At 42.6% G+C, this 16,122-nt stretch overlaps 1 protein-coding gene across 1 annotated transcript in view; it reads left to right on the forward strand.

Moving 5' to 3' along the window:
• Nucleotides 1-6,285: 6,285 nt before the first annotated feature.
• The window catches only part of CAAP1 (caspase activity and apoptosis inhibitor 1), a 35,121-nt gene continuing 25,284 nt past the window's right edge, over nt 6,286-16,122 (forward strand). The window contains exons 1-4 of the mRNA XM_030567013.1: nt 6,286-6,576; nt 8,514-8,714; nt 11,001-11,085; nt 13,110-13,188. Coding sequence (XP_030422873.1) covers nt 6,445-6,576; nt 8,514-8,714; nt 11,001-11,085; nt 13,110-13,188 — 497 coding nt within the window. The 5' untranslated portion in view covers nt 6,286-6,444. The remainder of the gene's footprint in view (nt 6,577-8,513; nt 8,715-11,000; nt 11,086-13,109; nt 13,189-16,122) is intronic.

A 16,122-nucleotide genomic window follows, 5' to 3' on the forward strand; every position in this document is an offset into this window, starting at 1 on the left:
TGTCCTGGGTCAAAATCAGTGAGAGGGGTTGTCCAGGCATCGGAACACTGTTATGGACAACAGATTAGCCTTTCACTGTTTCATTGCATAAAGGAAATTGTCTTGAGAAATTGCCCTCAAGGAACGCAGGGAGCAAGAACAGCTTTCTTAAACTGGGGTTTTCAAAGAGCTTCAGAGTTTAAGTGCCCAGATACCATTGAATTTCCGTAGGATTTGGTTGCCTCCCACCAGTTCTTTTTGAAAATCCTAGCTTTAAACTTTAAGCTCTTCAGGACATACTCTCTTCCTGTGTTTGAGCACAGCATTTGTAGAATTGAGTAGACGGAGAGGGATAAGAATTATAGAAAAAGCCCTGGTGTCTGTTTTAGGTATTTTATATGGTCCCCATCACAGCATTTTCTGATGATAACATTAAAGACTGTGTGGCAATCTTCACACCACCACTTGTATTAGGGCACTGTTGTTATCTTTATTTTACAGATGGGAAACTCGGGTACAGAGAAGACACATGACTTGTCCAAGCTCTCAGAAAGTCTGTGGTAGAGCATGAAAGCGAACACGGGTCTCCTAAATCCTAGGCTAGTGCCCTAACCACTGGACCTTCTTCCTCTGCTGCAGCTGTGCTCCCAGTTGGTTTGGGTCCAGCAGCAGTGAGTTGCTAGCTGACTTCATATAAGACCTTAGGAAAGTCACTTATGCCCAGATCCTCAGGTATTTAGGTGCCTAGTGCCCATGATTTCAGTAGGAGCTAGGTGCTTAAATACCTTTGACGATCTAGGCCCTAACCTCTCTCTCGCTTTTCTGTATGTAAAATAGGGATAATGGTATCCTCTGAGATCTTAAAATGAAAAGGGGTTATGTAGAGCTAAGTATTATGAGATAACGAAGAGTCCTTGTGGCACCTTAGAGCCTAACAAATTTATTTGGGCATAAGCTTTCGTAGGCTATAACCCACTTCATCAGATGCATGGAGTGAAAATACAGTAGGCAGGTATAAATATACAGCACCGTGAAAAGATGGGAGTTGCCTTATCAAGTGTGGGGGTCAGTGCTAACAAGGCCAATTCAGTCAAGGTGGATGTGGCCTATTCCCAGCACTTGCCAAGAAGTTGCTGGAAAAGTCTGTTTGGGAATGGGCCACATCCACCCTCTTTGAATTGGCCTCGTTAGCGCTACAAAAAGTAATTTCTCCTCTGTTGATATTCACCCCTTCTTGTCAACTGGTGGGAATGGGCCACATCCACCCTGATTGAATTGGCCTAGTTAGCATTGACACCCCCCCCCACACACACATTTGGTAAGGCAACTCCCCTCTTTTCATGTGCTGTATATTTATACCTGCCTACTGTATTTTCACTCCATGCATCTGATGAAGTGGGCTGTAGCCCACATAAGCTCATGCCCAAATAAATTTGTTAGGCTCTAAGGTGCCACAAGGAGTCCTCATTGTTTTTGCTGATACAGACTAACACGGCTAACGTTCTGAAACCTGTTAGTGACAGTTGACTCTCATCCATGCCAATCTCAATCAGATGCCGGATAAAGCAGTCAGTCATGCTGTTTATGTTGAAAGAGAGGGAAATCTAAACTTAGAGATAAACCTTGATGGGAACTTTGCAGTGTTATCCTATAGAATCCCTTTTCATAATAGAATAATTGTACAGGTGCTATCTCTTCTATAAACCATAATAATTTGATACAGTAATCTGTAATGATCTCTCTTGTAAACATTTTGAACAGTCGACTGCATCTTGGCTTCAACTGCACTGAGCCTCACTAAATGTCACCAGGCCTCTCTCTTTGTTAGTGTCGTCTCATCAACTCAGGCACTGACTCAGTCAAGACAGCTTCATCCTATATATTGCTGCCCAGCACCTGGGGTTGGAACTCGGACCATGCGCTCCTTTGCCCCGGAGCCGTGTGCCCCTGCGCCGTGGCCGGGACCACATGTTCCCCTGCCCCGCAGCTGGGCCTGGAGCTGGGGCCGCGTGCCCCTGCACCGTGGCCGGGACCACGTGCTCCTCTGCCCTGCAGCTGGGCCAGGAGCTGGGGCCACGTGTCCCTGCCCCATGGCCGGGACCATGTGCGCTGCCCCTCAGCTGGGGCTCCGTGCGCCTGCCCTGTGACTGCCCTTAGTGAACCCATGTTGACTGTTTCTGATCACCTTCCTCTCCCAAGTGCTTCAGAATGGATTCCTTGAGGATCTGCTCTATGATTTTTCTGGGGACTGAGGTGAGGCTGACTGGTCTGAAGTTCCCTGGGGCTGTGCACTCCCCTCGCAGCTTCCCAGGGCCATACGCCTCCTTGGCCTGTGCTCAGGGCTGTTCACCTGTGGCTGGGATTGGAGCCGGGACTATGTGCCCCTACCCCTGCAAATGCGCATCCCTCCTCTGCTGTGGCTGGTGGAGCTAGGGCTGTGTGCCCTCCCACCATGGCGCTGGGGCTTGGCCTGTCAGTTTCCCCCCATCTAGCTTTGGCCCCTGGTTATTTTTAGTGAAGTCACAGACTACTCTCAAGCTCCTGTGAATTTTTGTTTGTTGCCTGTGACTTTGTCACAATTTATTTTTTAGTAAATCTTAACTATGAGTTCTCTCTCTAAAATAAAAAAACCTAACAACCATACTAACCCAAAAACTAAATGAAGTCAATGGTAGTTTCCCAATAATTCTACAAGGACTTGGTTATTTATTAAACATCACAAAAAGAAAACACTCAGTAACAAGATGATATGCAGGACTGCTAGAAATCAAAGTTCTACATTTCCAGGGCAACAAAAATAATTAAGGGTATGGAACAGCTTCCATAAGAGGACAGATTACAAAGATTGGGACTATTCAGTTTAGAAAAAATGACTGACAGCAGGTATGACAGAAGTCTATAAAATGATGAAGGGTGTGGTTAAAGTGAATAGCAAAGTGTTATTTACCCCCTCATATAACAAGAATCAGGAGTTACCTAATGAAATTAATAGGCAGCAGCTTTAAAGCAAACAAAAGGAAATACTTCTTCATGCAGTACAATCCACCTGTGAAACTTGTTGCCAGGGGCTGTTGTAAAGGCCAAAACTAACCGGATTTTAAAAAGAACTAGATAAATTCATGGAGGAAGTCCATCAGTGGTTATTGGTAGGGCCCTATCAAATTCATGGCCATGAAAAACGGTCACAGACCATAAAATCTGGTCTCTCCCACTGAAATCTCGTCTTTTGTGTGCTTTTACCCTATACTATACAGATTTAACTGGGGGAGACCAGCATTTCTCAAATTGGGGGTTCTGACCCAAAAGGGAGTCGTGAAGGGTGGAGTCACAAGGTTATGTTAAGGTGGTCACGGTACTGCCACCCTTACTTCTGTGCTGCTTTTAGTGCTGGGCAGTCAGAGAGCAGCAGCTGTTAGCTGCATGCCCAGCTCTGAGGGCAGCATCCTGCCAGCAGCAGCGTAGAAGTAAGGGTGGCAATACCATACCATGCTACCCTTACTTCTGTGCTGCTGTCTTCAGAGCTAGGCGGCCAGAGAGTGGCGGCTGTTGACTGAGGGCCCAGCTCTGCAGGCAGCAGTGCAGAAGGGTGGCAATACCATACCATGCCATTCTTCTGTGCTGCTGCTGGCAGTGGCTCTGCCTTCAGAGCTGGGCTCCTGGCCAGCAGCTGCTGCTCTCCAGCTGCCCAGCTCTGAAGGCAGCGCTGCTGCCAGAGGTAAAGGGTAGCAGTACTGCAACCCCCACCCATACACACACAACCTTGTGATCCCCCCCCACCCGCAACTCCTTTTTGGGTCAGAACCCCTACAATGACAACACTTTGAAATTTCAGATTTAAATAACTAAAATCATGAAATTTATTATTTTTAAAATCCTATAACTGTGAAATTGACCAAAATACACCATGAAGTTGGTAGGGCCCTAGTTATTAGCCATGATGGTTAGAGATGCAAGCAACAACATGCTCTGGGTGTCCCTAAGCCTCTGACTGCCAGATGTTGGGATTGAATGATGGGATGGATCTCTTGATAGATGCCCTGTTCTGTTCATTCTCTTTGATACATCTGGCATTGGCGGCTCTCAGGAGACAGGCTACTGTACTAGATGGACCATTGACCTGACCCAGCATGGCCATTGTTATGTAGAATTTAGCATCTGTGCAGTTTTGATATTTGCATTCTATCAAATTTATACTTTCATGGGGAAGAGGGAGTGTTTCTAAATTTTCTGGTTGCAAAGATAAGCTTGAAAATGTGTACCGGTGCAACGTTATCTGGACCCAAACATTGAAATAATAGCACATTGTGTGAACTGCTGTATTCATTTTGAGTGTTGTCTAATTGTTGGACTTAATATTAGAAATTAATGTAGACCACCAGCCACTATTTTAACCATAAATTCCTTTATTAAACCCAAGGCCAAGTGGTATTTTATACAATCGCTCAATTATACAATTGCCTAACAGCCTAAAAATAAGTCACTACATCCAACAACAAAGTATTCATAAGCATGTGATCAAGACATTTACAAATAGGCCAGACCTAGGGAAAACCATCTCATTCTGTGTGCTCACGGTAAGGTAGGGTCTGACAAAGACCCCTCCGCTTCTGAATTTTGTATATCCTTTCACAAACAAATGATATCACTGCCAATTCCTGACTTCAGCTAAAAAACAATTTGAGACAGGTCACCTTTAGTTCCACTTTTAAGGTAGAGAAGATTTACAACCTCCTTTCCTCCCAGGCCTTTCCTCCCCTCCTCCTTGCTGACCAACAATTTTTCCATTGTACCTTGGTTCACATAGACTTTATTTTTAAGATAACACTAGTATTTGGGGTGGGAAGGTTTATACTGGCTCCTTTTAAGACATACTCCTTTTGTGTTATTTAAAACGATATGTAGCAACCCCTATCAGTCAGAGGGCTTCTTTTTAGAAACTTCCGCTTATCTCATTAGTTATTCTTTGAACCAGACATCCTGTCTACTTCATTCCTTCTGGCTTTACTCATTATTTTCAAGGTCATCCTTGTTCTTACTAGTCAGGGCCTTTCTTTACAACACTTCTTTCTTTACAACATTTCCTTTACCAAACTTAAGCTAAATTTAATATTTATCCTACATTAATCACAATTATTTATATGTCAATATTAACTGTTTTCTTATAAAAACATCCAGGTAAGGTGCTTATTCCACCTGAGATTTTTTTTTTTTTGAAGAATGCTCCACAGAAAGAGAGAGAAGTTTTAAATATGCAAATAGTACATTCAGTTATCAGATATCTGATGATTGTTGTTCATCTGTGGAGTTTCTCTCCCTCTCCTAATATTACCCATGCAGGCTGCCTCAACATGCTGCTTTGTCAGGAAAGTCAGAACCTTATCAGGCACACTAGATGATTATTCTGACATTGTTCCAGTTTCCATATAATTGATTTAGGAACATTTTCCCATCCATCCATCTCTGCCTTTTGCAGTATGGCAACTCAGGTCTCTGGTATCTCTGGAACACAGTAAAGAAGCACCAAACAGTACAGCTGCAGAATTTGACTTAATCTGCTATTTGTCAGGCTACAAAGTCAACTGCATCTTCACTAAAAGAAGGTGGAAAGATGCTCACTGAGGCAGCTGGATCTAACTTCCCTATTAAAGTAAGAAGGAAAATGCTGCTGGGAAACAAGCAGGGCTAGCAGTTGGACAGCCAGGAGGCTATATGACCATGCACCCTACTGTTCTGACAAATACTCAAATCCCAGAATACTTCCCCATGCCATCCCTCTTGCTACTAACAACTCCCCTAGCTTCCCCCTACTCTCCTTCAGCAGATGTTGGCTTCTATACTGACTTTTAGCTGGGGGCCTTCTCTTTGGTGTGCACTAGCCCCACTTCACATTTGAGCACTAGCCTGCTAACCCCAGGCTTGAGTTCAATGGGGGAGGCGCCTTTTAGGGAACTGGGGTAAAAATCTGTCTGGGGATTGGTCCTGCTTTGAGCAAGGGGTTGGACTAGATGACCTCCTTAGATCCCTGCTACTCTATGATTCTGCCTAACGTGCTACATCGCATAGCAGCCGCCTGCAGCCTCTGGTCACACTCTGCCCCCTGCCAGGGAGCGGGCAGCTCGCGGGAAGCCTGCAGCAGGTCCTGGGGGAAATGCTGGGCAGCCTTGACCAAGGTGCGTCGCTGCAGGCAGGTCATAGGCGTAGCACACAGCCCCGCCCACCGGAAGTACTTGGAGCGGAAATCTCACCCCCCCCCACTAAGCGCCGGAAATCCACATGCCCCGGCTCTGACGTCACCACAGAGCCGCCAGGCGCCCGTTGTCATGGTGATGGAATCAACCCGCGACGGCTGCGGGTGGGCGGCGGTGCGCGCGTTGTGAAAAATGTTCTGTCGGCGACTCGCAGCGGGTGGACTGTGACCGTTGGTGGGGGACGGGACGCGGCGCCAACCGCCGTGAGGCCGGGCCGATGCCGGGCCGCAAATCCTCCAAGGAAAAGAAGCGGCGCCGCTCCCGTTCCAGCGGCCTAGACGGGGGCTCGGGCGCGGGGAGCACCGAGGGGAAGCGGCGAAGTACCGAGTCCAGTTACAGCCCCTTGGAGGTAACGTCCCGCAGCGTGGCCGGGGCCTGGGGCCTGGCCGGGCGAGCGGAAGCGGCGGTGCTCCCGAGGGGGGGAGGCGGGGCCGGTGGTGCTGAGCCGGGGCCGGCTAGGCGGGTGCTCGGTCTGGTTCATGGAGCTGGAGGCCAGAAGGACCCGGTGGGATCGACTAGTCTGACTAGTCTGTCATTAGCGTGACACGGGCGGCGGGGCTGCCCGCCTAACTCCTGCGTGGGCTAGAGCAGAGCGCCCACCGACGGGACATTGCCCAGGAAGCTCCCCCTGTGCTCCAGCCCAACCCACGCGGCATGAAAACGTCTCCCCGACGGGCCTCTGCTAAAGCCCGAGCCACGGCAACAAGGGGGAATGGCCTATCTCAGGAAAGCAACTGAGCGAGAGCTGGGCTTGGACTTACCCCCCACACCCCGCATGGATCTGCCCCCGCTTTCCTCTGCACTGCCCAGGTCAGCCCCATGGCCAGGGTAGCATTGCTCCCACTCCCTTTGGGGTGGCCCTACCTTGCCAGCTGCTCTTGGAGTGCTGGATCTGAGGCAGCTACATTAGTCCGTTCCCTGTAGTGCACCTGCAGACAGTTCCTTATTAAAGCCACTGTGAAGTGCTGGATTCAAAAAGAACATGACTACTTCGAGTCAGGAAAAATAACTCCTGTCTCAAGCTCAGAAGTGTTTTACGCACAACACAAAAATAGAAGGGAACAGAGACAAATGTAGAATAGAGAAAAGGCAAACAGATAGAAACCTGCTGAAGGAATAAAGTGCAGAACCCGTGTGGTGCTAATCTGAGTATTGGTGAGCTGCATAACTTTTCCCATGGGAAATTAGTGGGGGACAAGTTTTAGAGGTGACCAAAATGTGTATATTACTATCTACAGATTTGAATTCTAGGAAAGCAGTTTCATGCTTACTAGCTAATTTTTAATGTTTGATGGTAAGGAGGGCTACATGAAAAGAAATTTCTGGGGGAATCTCTAAGCCTTTCCTGTACCCCATTCCCCTGGCCAATACATGTTCTTGTCATAACATTTACTCCATCCTTTCTTAAAAAGAAAAACAACTTGGCCCTCAAAATCCTATGCACAAGCTGTTGTGTTTCAGCAAGACATTTGTCATTAGCAGTAGTCTTACAAAGGCTAAGGCCTTGGCTACACTGGCGCTTTACAGCACTGCAACTTTCTCTTTCAGGGGTGTGAAAAAACACTTGTTACAAGTTACAGCGCTGTAAAGCGCCAGTGTAAACACTGCCCCAGCGCTGGGAATGTGGCTCCTAGCACTGTAAGCTAATCCCCCCGGGGAGGTGGAGTACGTGCAGCGCTGGAACCACACTCGCACTTCAGAGTGCTCCCACGGCAGCGCTGTACGGCTGCAAGTGTAGCCGTACCCTAATTGTGATTAACTACATCAGATTTGTAGAAGCAGCAAAGAGTCCAGACTAACACAGATCTAGACTAACACGGCTACCCCTCTGATACTTTACATCAGACTTGTTTTTTGTGCTGCCAAACATCTCTCCCTTTGTTTTCCATTAATTTCAGGGAATACAGCAGTCCAGTTATGGCCATGTGGGCAAAGTTTTATTGTTTTTTTTCCAAATATATTATTCAGATTATGTGGCAAAGTAGCTCTTTGCCTTATGGTCTTTCAGACTGCTAGGATGAGCCAAAATAACCATCTCTTTTAGAGGGATATTGATGTTTAGCCTACACATTTGAAGAGCATTCATGTAACTTTCACAGTCTTACGATATAAAGCACTTAAAGGTTTGTAACATTCCAGAAATACAAGATGTTCATTTGTAGCATTCTTTTAAACATTTTATAGTAAAAACTGTATTATTGAGGCAGACACTGTTGTAAAATCTTTCCTCCTTTCTTGACTTATTAATTTTATTTTTCCAAGCATTTTAATATCTTTTAATTTTAGGAAATAAAATGTACTGTGCCATCTGCAGAAAAAGAGGAGTTAGCTGAAGAGCACAGCGACATAGAAGAAGGTGGACTAGACCTCAGTGTGTCACTAAAACCAGTTAGTTTCTACATTGCAGACAAAAAAGAAATGCTTCATCAGTGCTTCTGTGTCATAGGGGAGACGAAACTGCAGAAAATGCTGCCTGATGTTTTGAAGGTATTGAAATATATTTAACTCTTCAGTACATGCAGGGCTGAACAGCTCTGTTTGCCTGAGGTCAGTCCAGTGGATTTCCAACATGTATATTACAGCAACCTACATACCTTTTGTGCAACAGTTATATGAAATTTTTAATTTAATAATTTCCCACTGGGATGCAATTCTCTGTTTTTATTTTTTTCACTCTTATGCAGAGTCTTCACAAAGTTTAGACATGAAACTTGTCATTTAAAGATCCTATGCAATATTTTTAAGAGGATGGGCATGTTAACCCCAATAAATTAAATTAGTCAAATGCACTAATTTTATTCTGTTCCGCTAAATTCCTCCTAGAATTCCAATTTGATGTGGTATTCACTTCATGTCTTAAACTGTTGCATAGTATTTCTATGCATTGTTATGACATTGCTGTACTTAAAATATTTGAAGTATTGATACTATGCTCATCACTGTGGTATATAGAAATGACAGCATTTCATAGTTGGATTGAAGAGCTGCTTTGTGTATAGACTTCTTAAAATTGAGCTGACTGATAATGAGACTTGATTTTTATATTTCTAAAACTATTTAAATGTTTTCCTCTTTCTCTGTAATATGATATTAAGCTCTTCTATGGTATGGAAAGAAAACAAACAGTAATAGAGCATAATTTTGTCATACCACAGCTGTTACAGTAAGACCTGACTCTTAATTTATTATTAGAACATTCTGTAAGAATGAATGCCTGGTTTATGTCATCTGCTTGAGCTCTAGTCCTCTAGGTCACAAGTGAAAATCAATTTGGAATGCTCATCCTGGAGGAATGTTATTCCTGTTTAAACTAAAGAAAATAAAAACATACAATTTGATGAGACTCGCAGCCTCTGCTGAAGAAAACCTTAGAATTGAAATGTCTGTTGTCCTGTAGGGTTAGATTAGTCAAGGGTTTGATAGTACGTTTCCTTTAAAAAACAATATTATTATTCTGGGAGTGTGCATCTTCTAATGTGACCTAAAAAGGTTAAAGGAACAGTTTTCCAGTCTGAAGTATTGAGCAAGATTAAGGTAATGAGTTTAAAACAAAAGGATAAGCAGACACAAAAACACATACCTCATGTCATCCTTGCAGGGCTGTTTGTTGCCACAGGGACTGAAGTACAGTAACAAAACTGTGTGTAAGCCTGTGCTGTGCCTGCAGTTCTAATAATCTGTGATTGAAAATAATAACGATTATTCTAAAGGGACTTTTATCCTTATCAGGAAATATGGTAGCTAGCATTCAGAAACACAAAAGAGCTAGAAATTCCATGCACTTCAGTAATATGGACTAAATGCTTCATTTAACTACCCATGAAGAGTGTTAAGTACATTTTACCTGTATCCTCTTCTTTTTAACTCACTTTTCAGATCCTTGTCATCCTATCTTGCTTACATAACTTGATGCCCCTGGGTCACTGGCAACAGGAATTGAACCCAGGACCTCTGAGCATAAGGCTTTACTGCCTGAGCTAGAAGGTGGCACTAATTTATACTTCTTTGTGGTTCAGGTACTAGTTAGGGACAGAGCCTGTGGAGTAAGCATTGTTTATGCTCAAGGCTCATATTACCAGCTTCTCCTCCATAATGACTCATTAGCTTGCACTTTGTTCAGATGTCACAGCGACCATAGAATCTACAGGAGAATTAGGTAACAGACACTTAATATTGTGTAGTTTTTCAGAAATTGTATCTTTATATTTTGTCAGTTTTTATTTTTTTATTGTTGTTAAATACTTAACTTTGAACACACACACACACCCCAAGCTGTCATATTGCTCCTTTGTAGTTATCTGATGGCTATGACATCTCAGAAAGGTGCATCACAGCAAAAAAGGAGCTGCTGTCTGAGCTGGATGTTGCATGAACTGTAGGAGAGGAACTGAAACTTTGAGTGATATACATAATCCCTGCTAGTTTGGTTAATGAGAACATGCAGCAGGTAGAGCTGAAATGGCCGGAACATTCATGTTATATTTGCAGTTCATCTTCCAAAGGTGGTTGTCTGTATCAGAGAGGATAGAGAAGATCATCCGGTCTCAGCAAGAATTCAAAAGTCCTTTGAGGTGGGACAAAGAGAGAAAGTACTTTTCAGATTTGATTCATCTGCATCTCTCAATGATTTCAGATTCTTTCACTTTAAAGACAACAATTATTTAATTTTTGATAGGAGTGGAGGGTTGATTGTGGTTTGCATATATGCTTCTCAGATATGTGGATTACAAATGTGGATTTTTTTGTTTTAATTTATTGCCTCGGTCTTCTTAGAATTGTTCCATGGAGGAAATCAAAAGGCTTTGCCTGGATCAGTTAGAACTTCTATCTGAGAAAAAACTCCTGAAGATTCTTGAAGGTAAGAACTATTTTCTCCTATGGTAAATTCTACAGATTTTGATCTTTAATGGTACAACAGTGCCCAGTTAAAGGAATCTACCTTAAAGATAGGTCTTTTCTGTATATCAAACCACTGCATCCTCAGAAATTTCTTAAAATAAATAACTTGAAAGAAATAAACTTCTGGTACTTTAAAAAATTAAAATAATCTGGCTAAATATATTTTTCTACATACTTAAACCAAAATATATGTAATAAGACAATAGCTCTTAAGTTAATACCTGGTGATAGAAAAATGTGGTTATCCAATGTCATCTGCTGTGATATATCTAGGGTTGCTCAAAAACGTTTAAACAATTTTTTGATGGAAAATAGGGTTTTTGACAAAAAAAACTTTTTTCATGCAAAGTGTCTTTCTGTGAAAAACTGCTTTTTGTTTAAAAAAAAAAATCCCAAAAGTATAATGTTTTGACACTTTCAGATTAACGTGTTTTTCTTTTGTATTGATTTGACATCAAAGTGCCACCTCCTGAGCCCCTGCAATTTTCCTGCATGGGCATAGATTAAAGTTGAACTGATCCAACACAAAATATTTAATTCTGATTTTTCTCTATAGAAATTTTTCACCCTAAAGTTTTCAGTTATCAGACTTTCAAAAAAAGTATAATTTTTCCATGGAAATTTTTTAAAGAAAAATGGATTTTTTTTTTATTTTAATCTAAATTTTCTGCAGGAAAACATCCCTTTTTTTGGCCAGCTCTAAAGTGTTGTTCTACTAAAGTAAAATTCATGGTTGTTGTGTAAAGTCATAGGGTTAGAATGAGAACCTTCTCTCAGCCCATAGCAAAGGGCAGTATGTTGCTGTCCCAGGAACAGACCAGGAAGGGAATTGACTATTAATAGCCACACTTCTTTCCTTAAAAGCAGCAAAGAATCCTGTGGCATCTTATTGACTAACAGACGTTTTGGAGCATGAGCTTTCGTGGGTGAATACAAGTGGGTATTCACCCACGAAAGCTCATGCTCCAAAACATCTGTTAGTCTATAAGGTGCCACAGGATTCTTTGCTGCTTTTACAGATCCAGACTAACACGGCTACCCCTCTGATACTTGACTTCTTTCCTTGCTACAGAGGGAAATAATTTGCTATTGTCATGTATGAGTAGCAGATTACATATGCTGTTGTACCAGCTCAGCTGTGCTGACTGATGCATTGGGATAGAGTCATAGTTCTACCTAATCCCCCACCCAATGCATGAAGGTATATAGCAGTCCCATGTATGCTATTCTGTCCTCTGCTGTGACACTCGTATGTAGCCTGGGCTGGGAAGTAATGCGGTGTCATATTTTCTTGTACAAGCACTTGATGCAAGCCACAGTTTAGTGTGTTGTAATTGAGTTTCATATGGGTATGCTGCATCACAGGCCCCAGGATTGATGTGTAGCTGCTCTGTGGCTGCATTCAAACCCATGAGCTGAAATAGTGTCTGCAGCCTCTTTTGCACTCCCTACTAGTGGACTCTCAGCTACTAGATCCATGTATTCACAGATAATACTTAGCTCAGACCCAGCGGTACCTTCTCTGGTCTGTCTGCCAAATTCCCTTCAATATTGGCTTGTTTATTGCTAACTTTTCTGTGCCAGTGTTGAATTCCCCTTTGATTGCAGGAGATGCAGAGGTTCTCTGAGTGGATGTTCTACCTGTAACCCCTCTTGTGTAGCTCACTGTGGAGCTTATGTGATGCAGAGAACCTTGAATTGATTCTCTGCCTTTCATTGCCCTTGAGACTTAGTACAGTAACAAAGCTGGATTTTCCTATACGTTAATGGATAATCAAAAGATAGTTCAAACTAGTCTCAGCCTATGGGCAGCAGCAGTTTCAGAAATTGCTTTTTCTTTTGGGTAAATGTAATTTTAGAACACCTTCAACTGGAAAAACGACACTGTTGACTTTGGGTAAAATTAAGTTTTGCAGATAACACCAAGCAGGTAGGAAGCAACATTTGGCTGTAATCTCATATGCTGAAATTTTATACCTCAAGGTGAGACTGGTGCTGACTCTGATACTGATGAAGATGCAGACCGTGGTGGAAATAAGAGCGGAGTTGAATCAATCAGTCAGTGAGTAAAAAACAAACAAACAAAAAAACCTTGAAAGAGGTTTTGCTTTCCTCTGACTTGGTTCACAGTAGCACCAAAGGCCCCAATACCCTCTCAGACCCTTACTCAAATGGCTAATCCAGTTGAAGCCAATATGAGTGATATTGTTAGGATCCAACTCTGCAAACCCATACTAACACTTTATCTGCACTGAAAACAAAGTTGTATCGTAAATCCTTTGACAGATCCTCACAATTGTTAGCCCCTCACTTTCCATTAAATAATTTCCTTTCCATAAATTAGTCCTACCAAAACCAAACCATTGCTTTGTTCATTTAATACAAAGAAAATTTAGCCTTAGTGTGACACTAAAACAGTATATATCTTACTGAATGATGATGCTGGTGTGCAAAAATTCTACCAATTAGCTAAGAAATTAACTACAGAGATCTTGCAGGGGAGTTGCATGAGCACTTAGGCCCTGATTCTGCAATCTTATTCACACAGATGGACCCTTGAACCCATGCACAGCCTTACTGTGGCACTGTCCAGTCATCAAAGTCCACCTGCACTGGTCTAATTGTGGAATCGGGGCTAAAAAGAATAGATTAGAATAGAAATACGTTTCAACCTTTTTGCAGAAGTTGTATGAGACTCCTTATCAGACTACTACTTAGTGTTTGTTGTAAGAGCTTAGTGGGTTTTTTTGTATGCTTTGTGCTGCTTTGTATACTTAAGATGCCATTATAAAGAATTCTGATTTAGGGGAATATTTTCATCTATGCATGTGTTGCAGTTAACACTAATACCCATTAATACTTATGTGTGCAAAAGTAAAACCAGGAAAATATCACTTTCATCCCATATGAATCTTGAAGCCCTTTACAAACTGTGAGCCTGATCCTGAGGTGCTGATCACCCTTTGTGATGTGCTAAGTGTCTCCTACGTGTATGGGAGTCAGTGAGCTAAGCACTTTTGTAGCATGTCAAGCTGTCTTTGTCCCTTCATCCATCATTGGAAATCTAGCTAAGAGCCAGTGAAATGTTCATTAGGGTGAAGAGGGAATCATGTTGGCCAAGGATACTGAGGGATTGTCTTATGCTTATGAAAAGTGCTATAAGATTTTAATGGTTGCGGGGAGATGTGATGGGACCCCTGTTTTAAAGGTTTGAGCTAATAGACTGAGTTCTGTATACCTCACTATCTGAGAAAGATAAGGGCTGAATCAGTTCTGTCAAGATTCAGGATTGTAGTTCTATAGCTTACAGGTGTTTCAAAACTAGTGTTCAAAGCAGGTAGTCATGACTTCCAGCCAAAATAAATTGAATAAAAATTGTATTTATATATGCAAATAAAATAATGATTTGAGGGGAAAAAACTAAGAGGAAAATTGTCGTCACTTAGTGAATAAAACAGTAAAAATAAAAATATGAAGGGGAAAAAATATTTTTTAAATCATTTTTAGCTAGTGTATGTCTGAAGGGATTGCAAAATCAGTTTGCTCGTAGAGCATAGGAAGCTTTCTCAGGGAAATACCCCTGTTAACCTCTGCAGAATCTATACTTCAAATTTAAAAGAGAGAGATTCTTCAGCCCTTATGGTTGTGAAGATAACCTTCCATACTTGAGCCAAATATAAATCAGATCACCATAGTGCAGTCTTCTGAAGGCTGAAGACATTGGCCAGTTGTTATTATGCAGTAGTTTGACAAAACGATGAGAGAGAACGCAAGAATATTCTTGCGGAGTCTTGTCAGTTTTCACTGTGGGGACACAGAACCCTGTGAGGAGCAGTGAAACTGACAAGAATCTTGCTAGTTTCAACTCTGACAGACAAAGCTATGAGTAGCAGCAGCAACACTGTAATAAGTTCCTGAGGAAGAGGGTCAAAAACAGAAGCTGGGTATGCAGTGTCGAGTAGCAGATACCTCTGGCTTCTAGGGATGTAAATACCATTTAAAATGTTTAAACGGTTAACCGATTAAACCGCGATGGCCTATCCCGCTGGTCAGTGAGGCCCAGAGCTGGGCGGTGGGGCCTGCTGCGGTGGGGCATCTGGGCTGGCAGGGGTTAATGATCTGTTCCATAGCTTCAGAGCTGTGTGCAGTGTCTTAATATGCAGATATCAGATCTTTAATATACTATTTACAACACTGTTTGCTTCTTTGCTGCTATTCTACAATACAACACCATTAAGCCAAAGGATTTGGGACATTCCAAGGTTTTTGCTAAATTAGGTACAGTTAATTGAGGGAGCCAGTCAACTAGTATTTGTCTATAAAGCTGGCTAGCTGTTTCTTCCTTGTACTGAGGTTGAGAAGTGAGTTCTTCAGCTGCTTGTCAGTCCCCCACTTTGCTTTCCTATTTTCCTTCAGCAGGTACTGATTCCCCAGTTTAGTCCTGTAATAGGTTCTGGGGAATTGTAAGAATGCTTTTTTACTGGGCATCTGGAGGCTGCAGAGGACCCAGGTGGTGTTCTCACAACATCTTGTAGAAGCCTGGAGGCCTTCCAAACAATGTTCTTCCTGAATTGCCTTCTCTGAGTGTGCCCAGAGTAGGTGTCTCAGGCTATTTCTTGAAGTATCACTATGTGTTGATAGATGAGGGGGCGCAATATAGTGGATACCACTAACTAATAATCATATATATTCTATATGTGTAATGCAGTCAAGTTATCTTTGCTGTGAGAACTGTAATTGTGTGGGTTTTTTCATTGCTATGTGGAAATATTCAGAGTAACATGTTTGCTTTTAATCAGTAACTGCTTATAGGCTTTTGGTCACTTTACTCTCATGGATGCAGTTTTCCTTTGGTTTTGTTTTGGAAGCTTAAGAGTTTGAAGATTTATTTTTGTTTTAACATATTTTGCTTCCAGATACAGGACTGCACCCAGACACATTATCCTCAGCTGGCCTTTATCCCCCTAGAACAGGATGCTGAGCTATACCATTTGGG

Source organism: Gopherus evgoodei, chromosome 6 (genome assembly GCF_007399415.2).
Source record: "Gopherus evgoodei ecotype Sinaloan lineage chromosome 6, rGopEvg1_v1.p, whole genome shotgun sequence".
Taxonomy (NCBI): domain Eukaryota; kingdom Metazoa; phylum Chordata; order Testudines; family Testudinidae; genus Gopherus; species Gopherus evgoodei.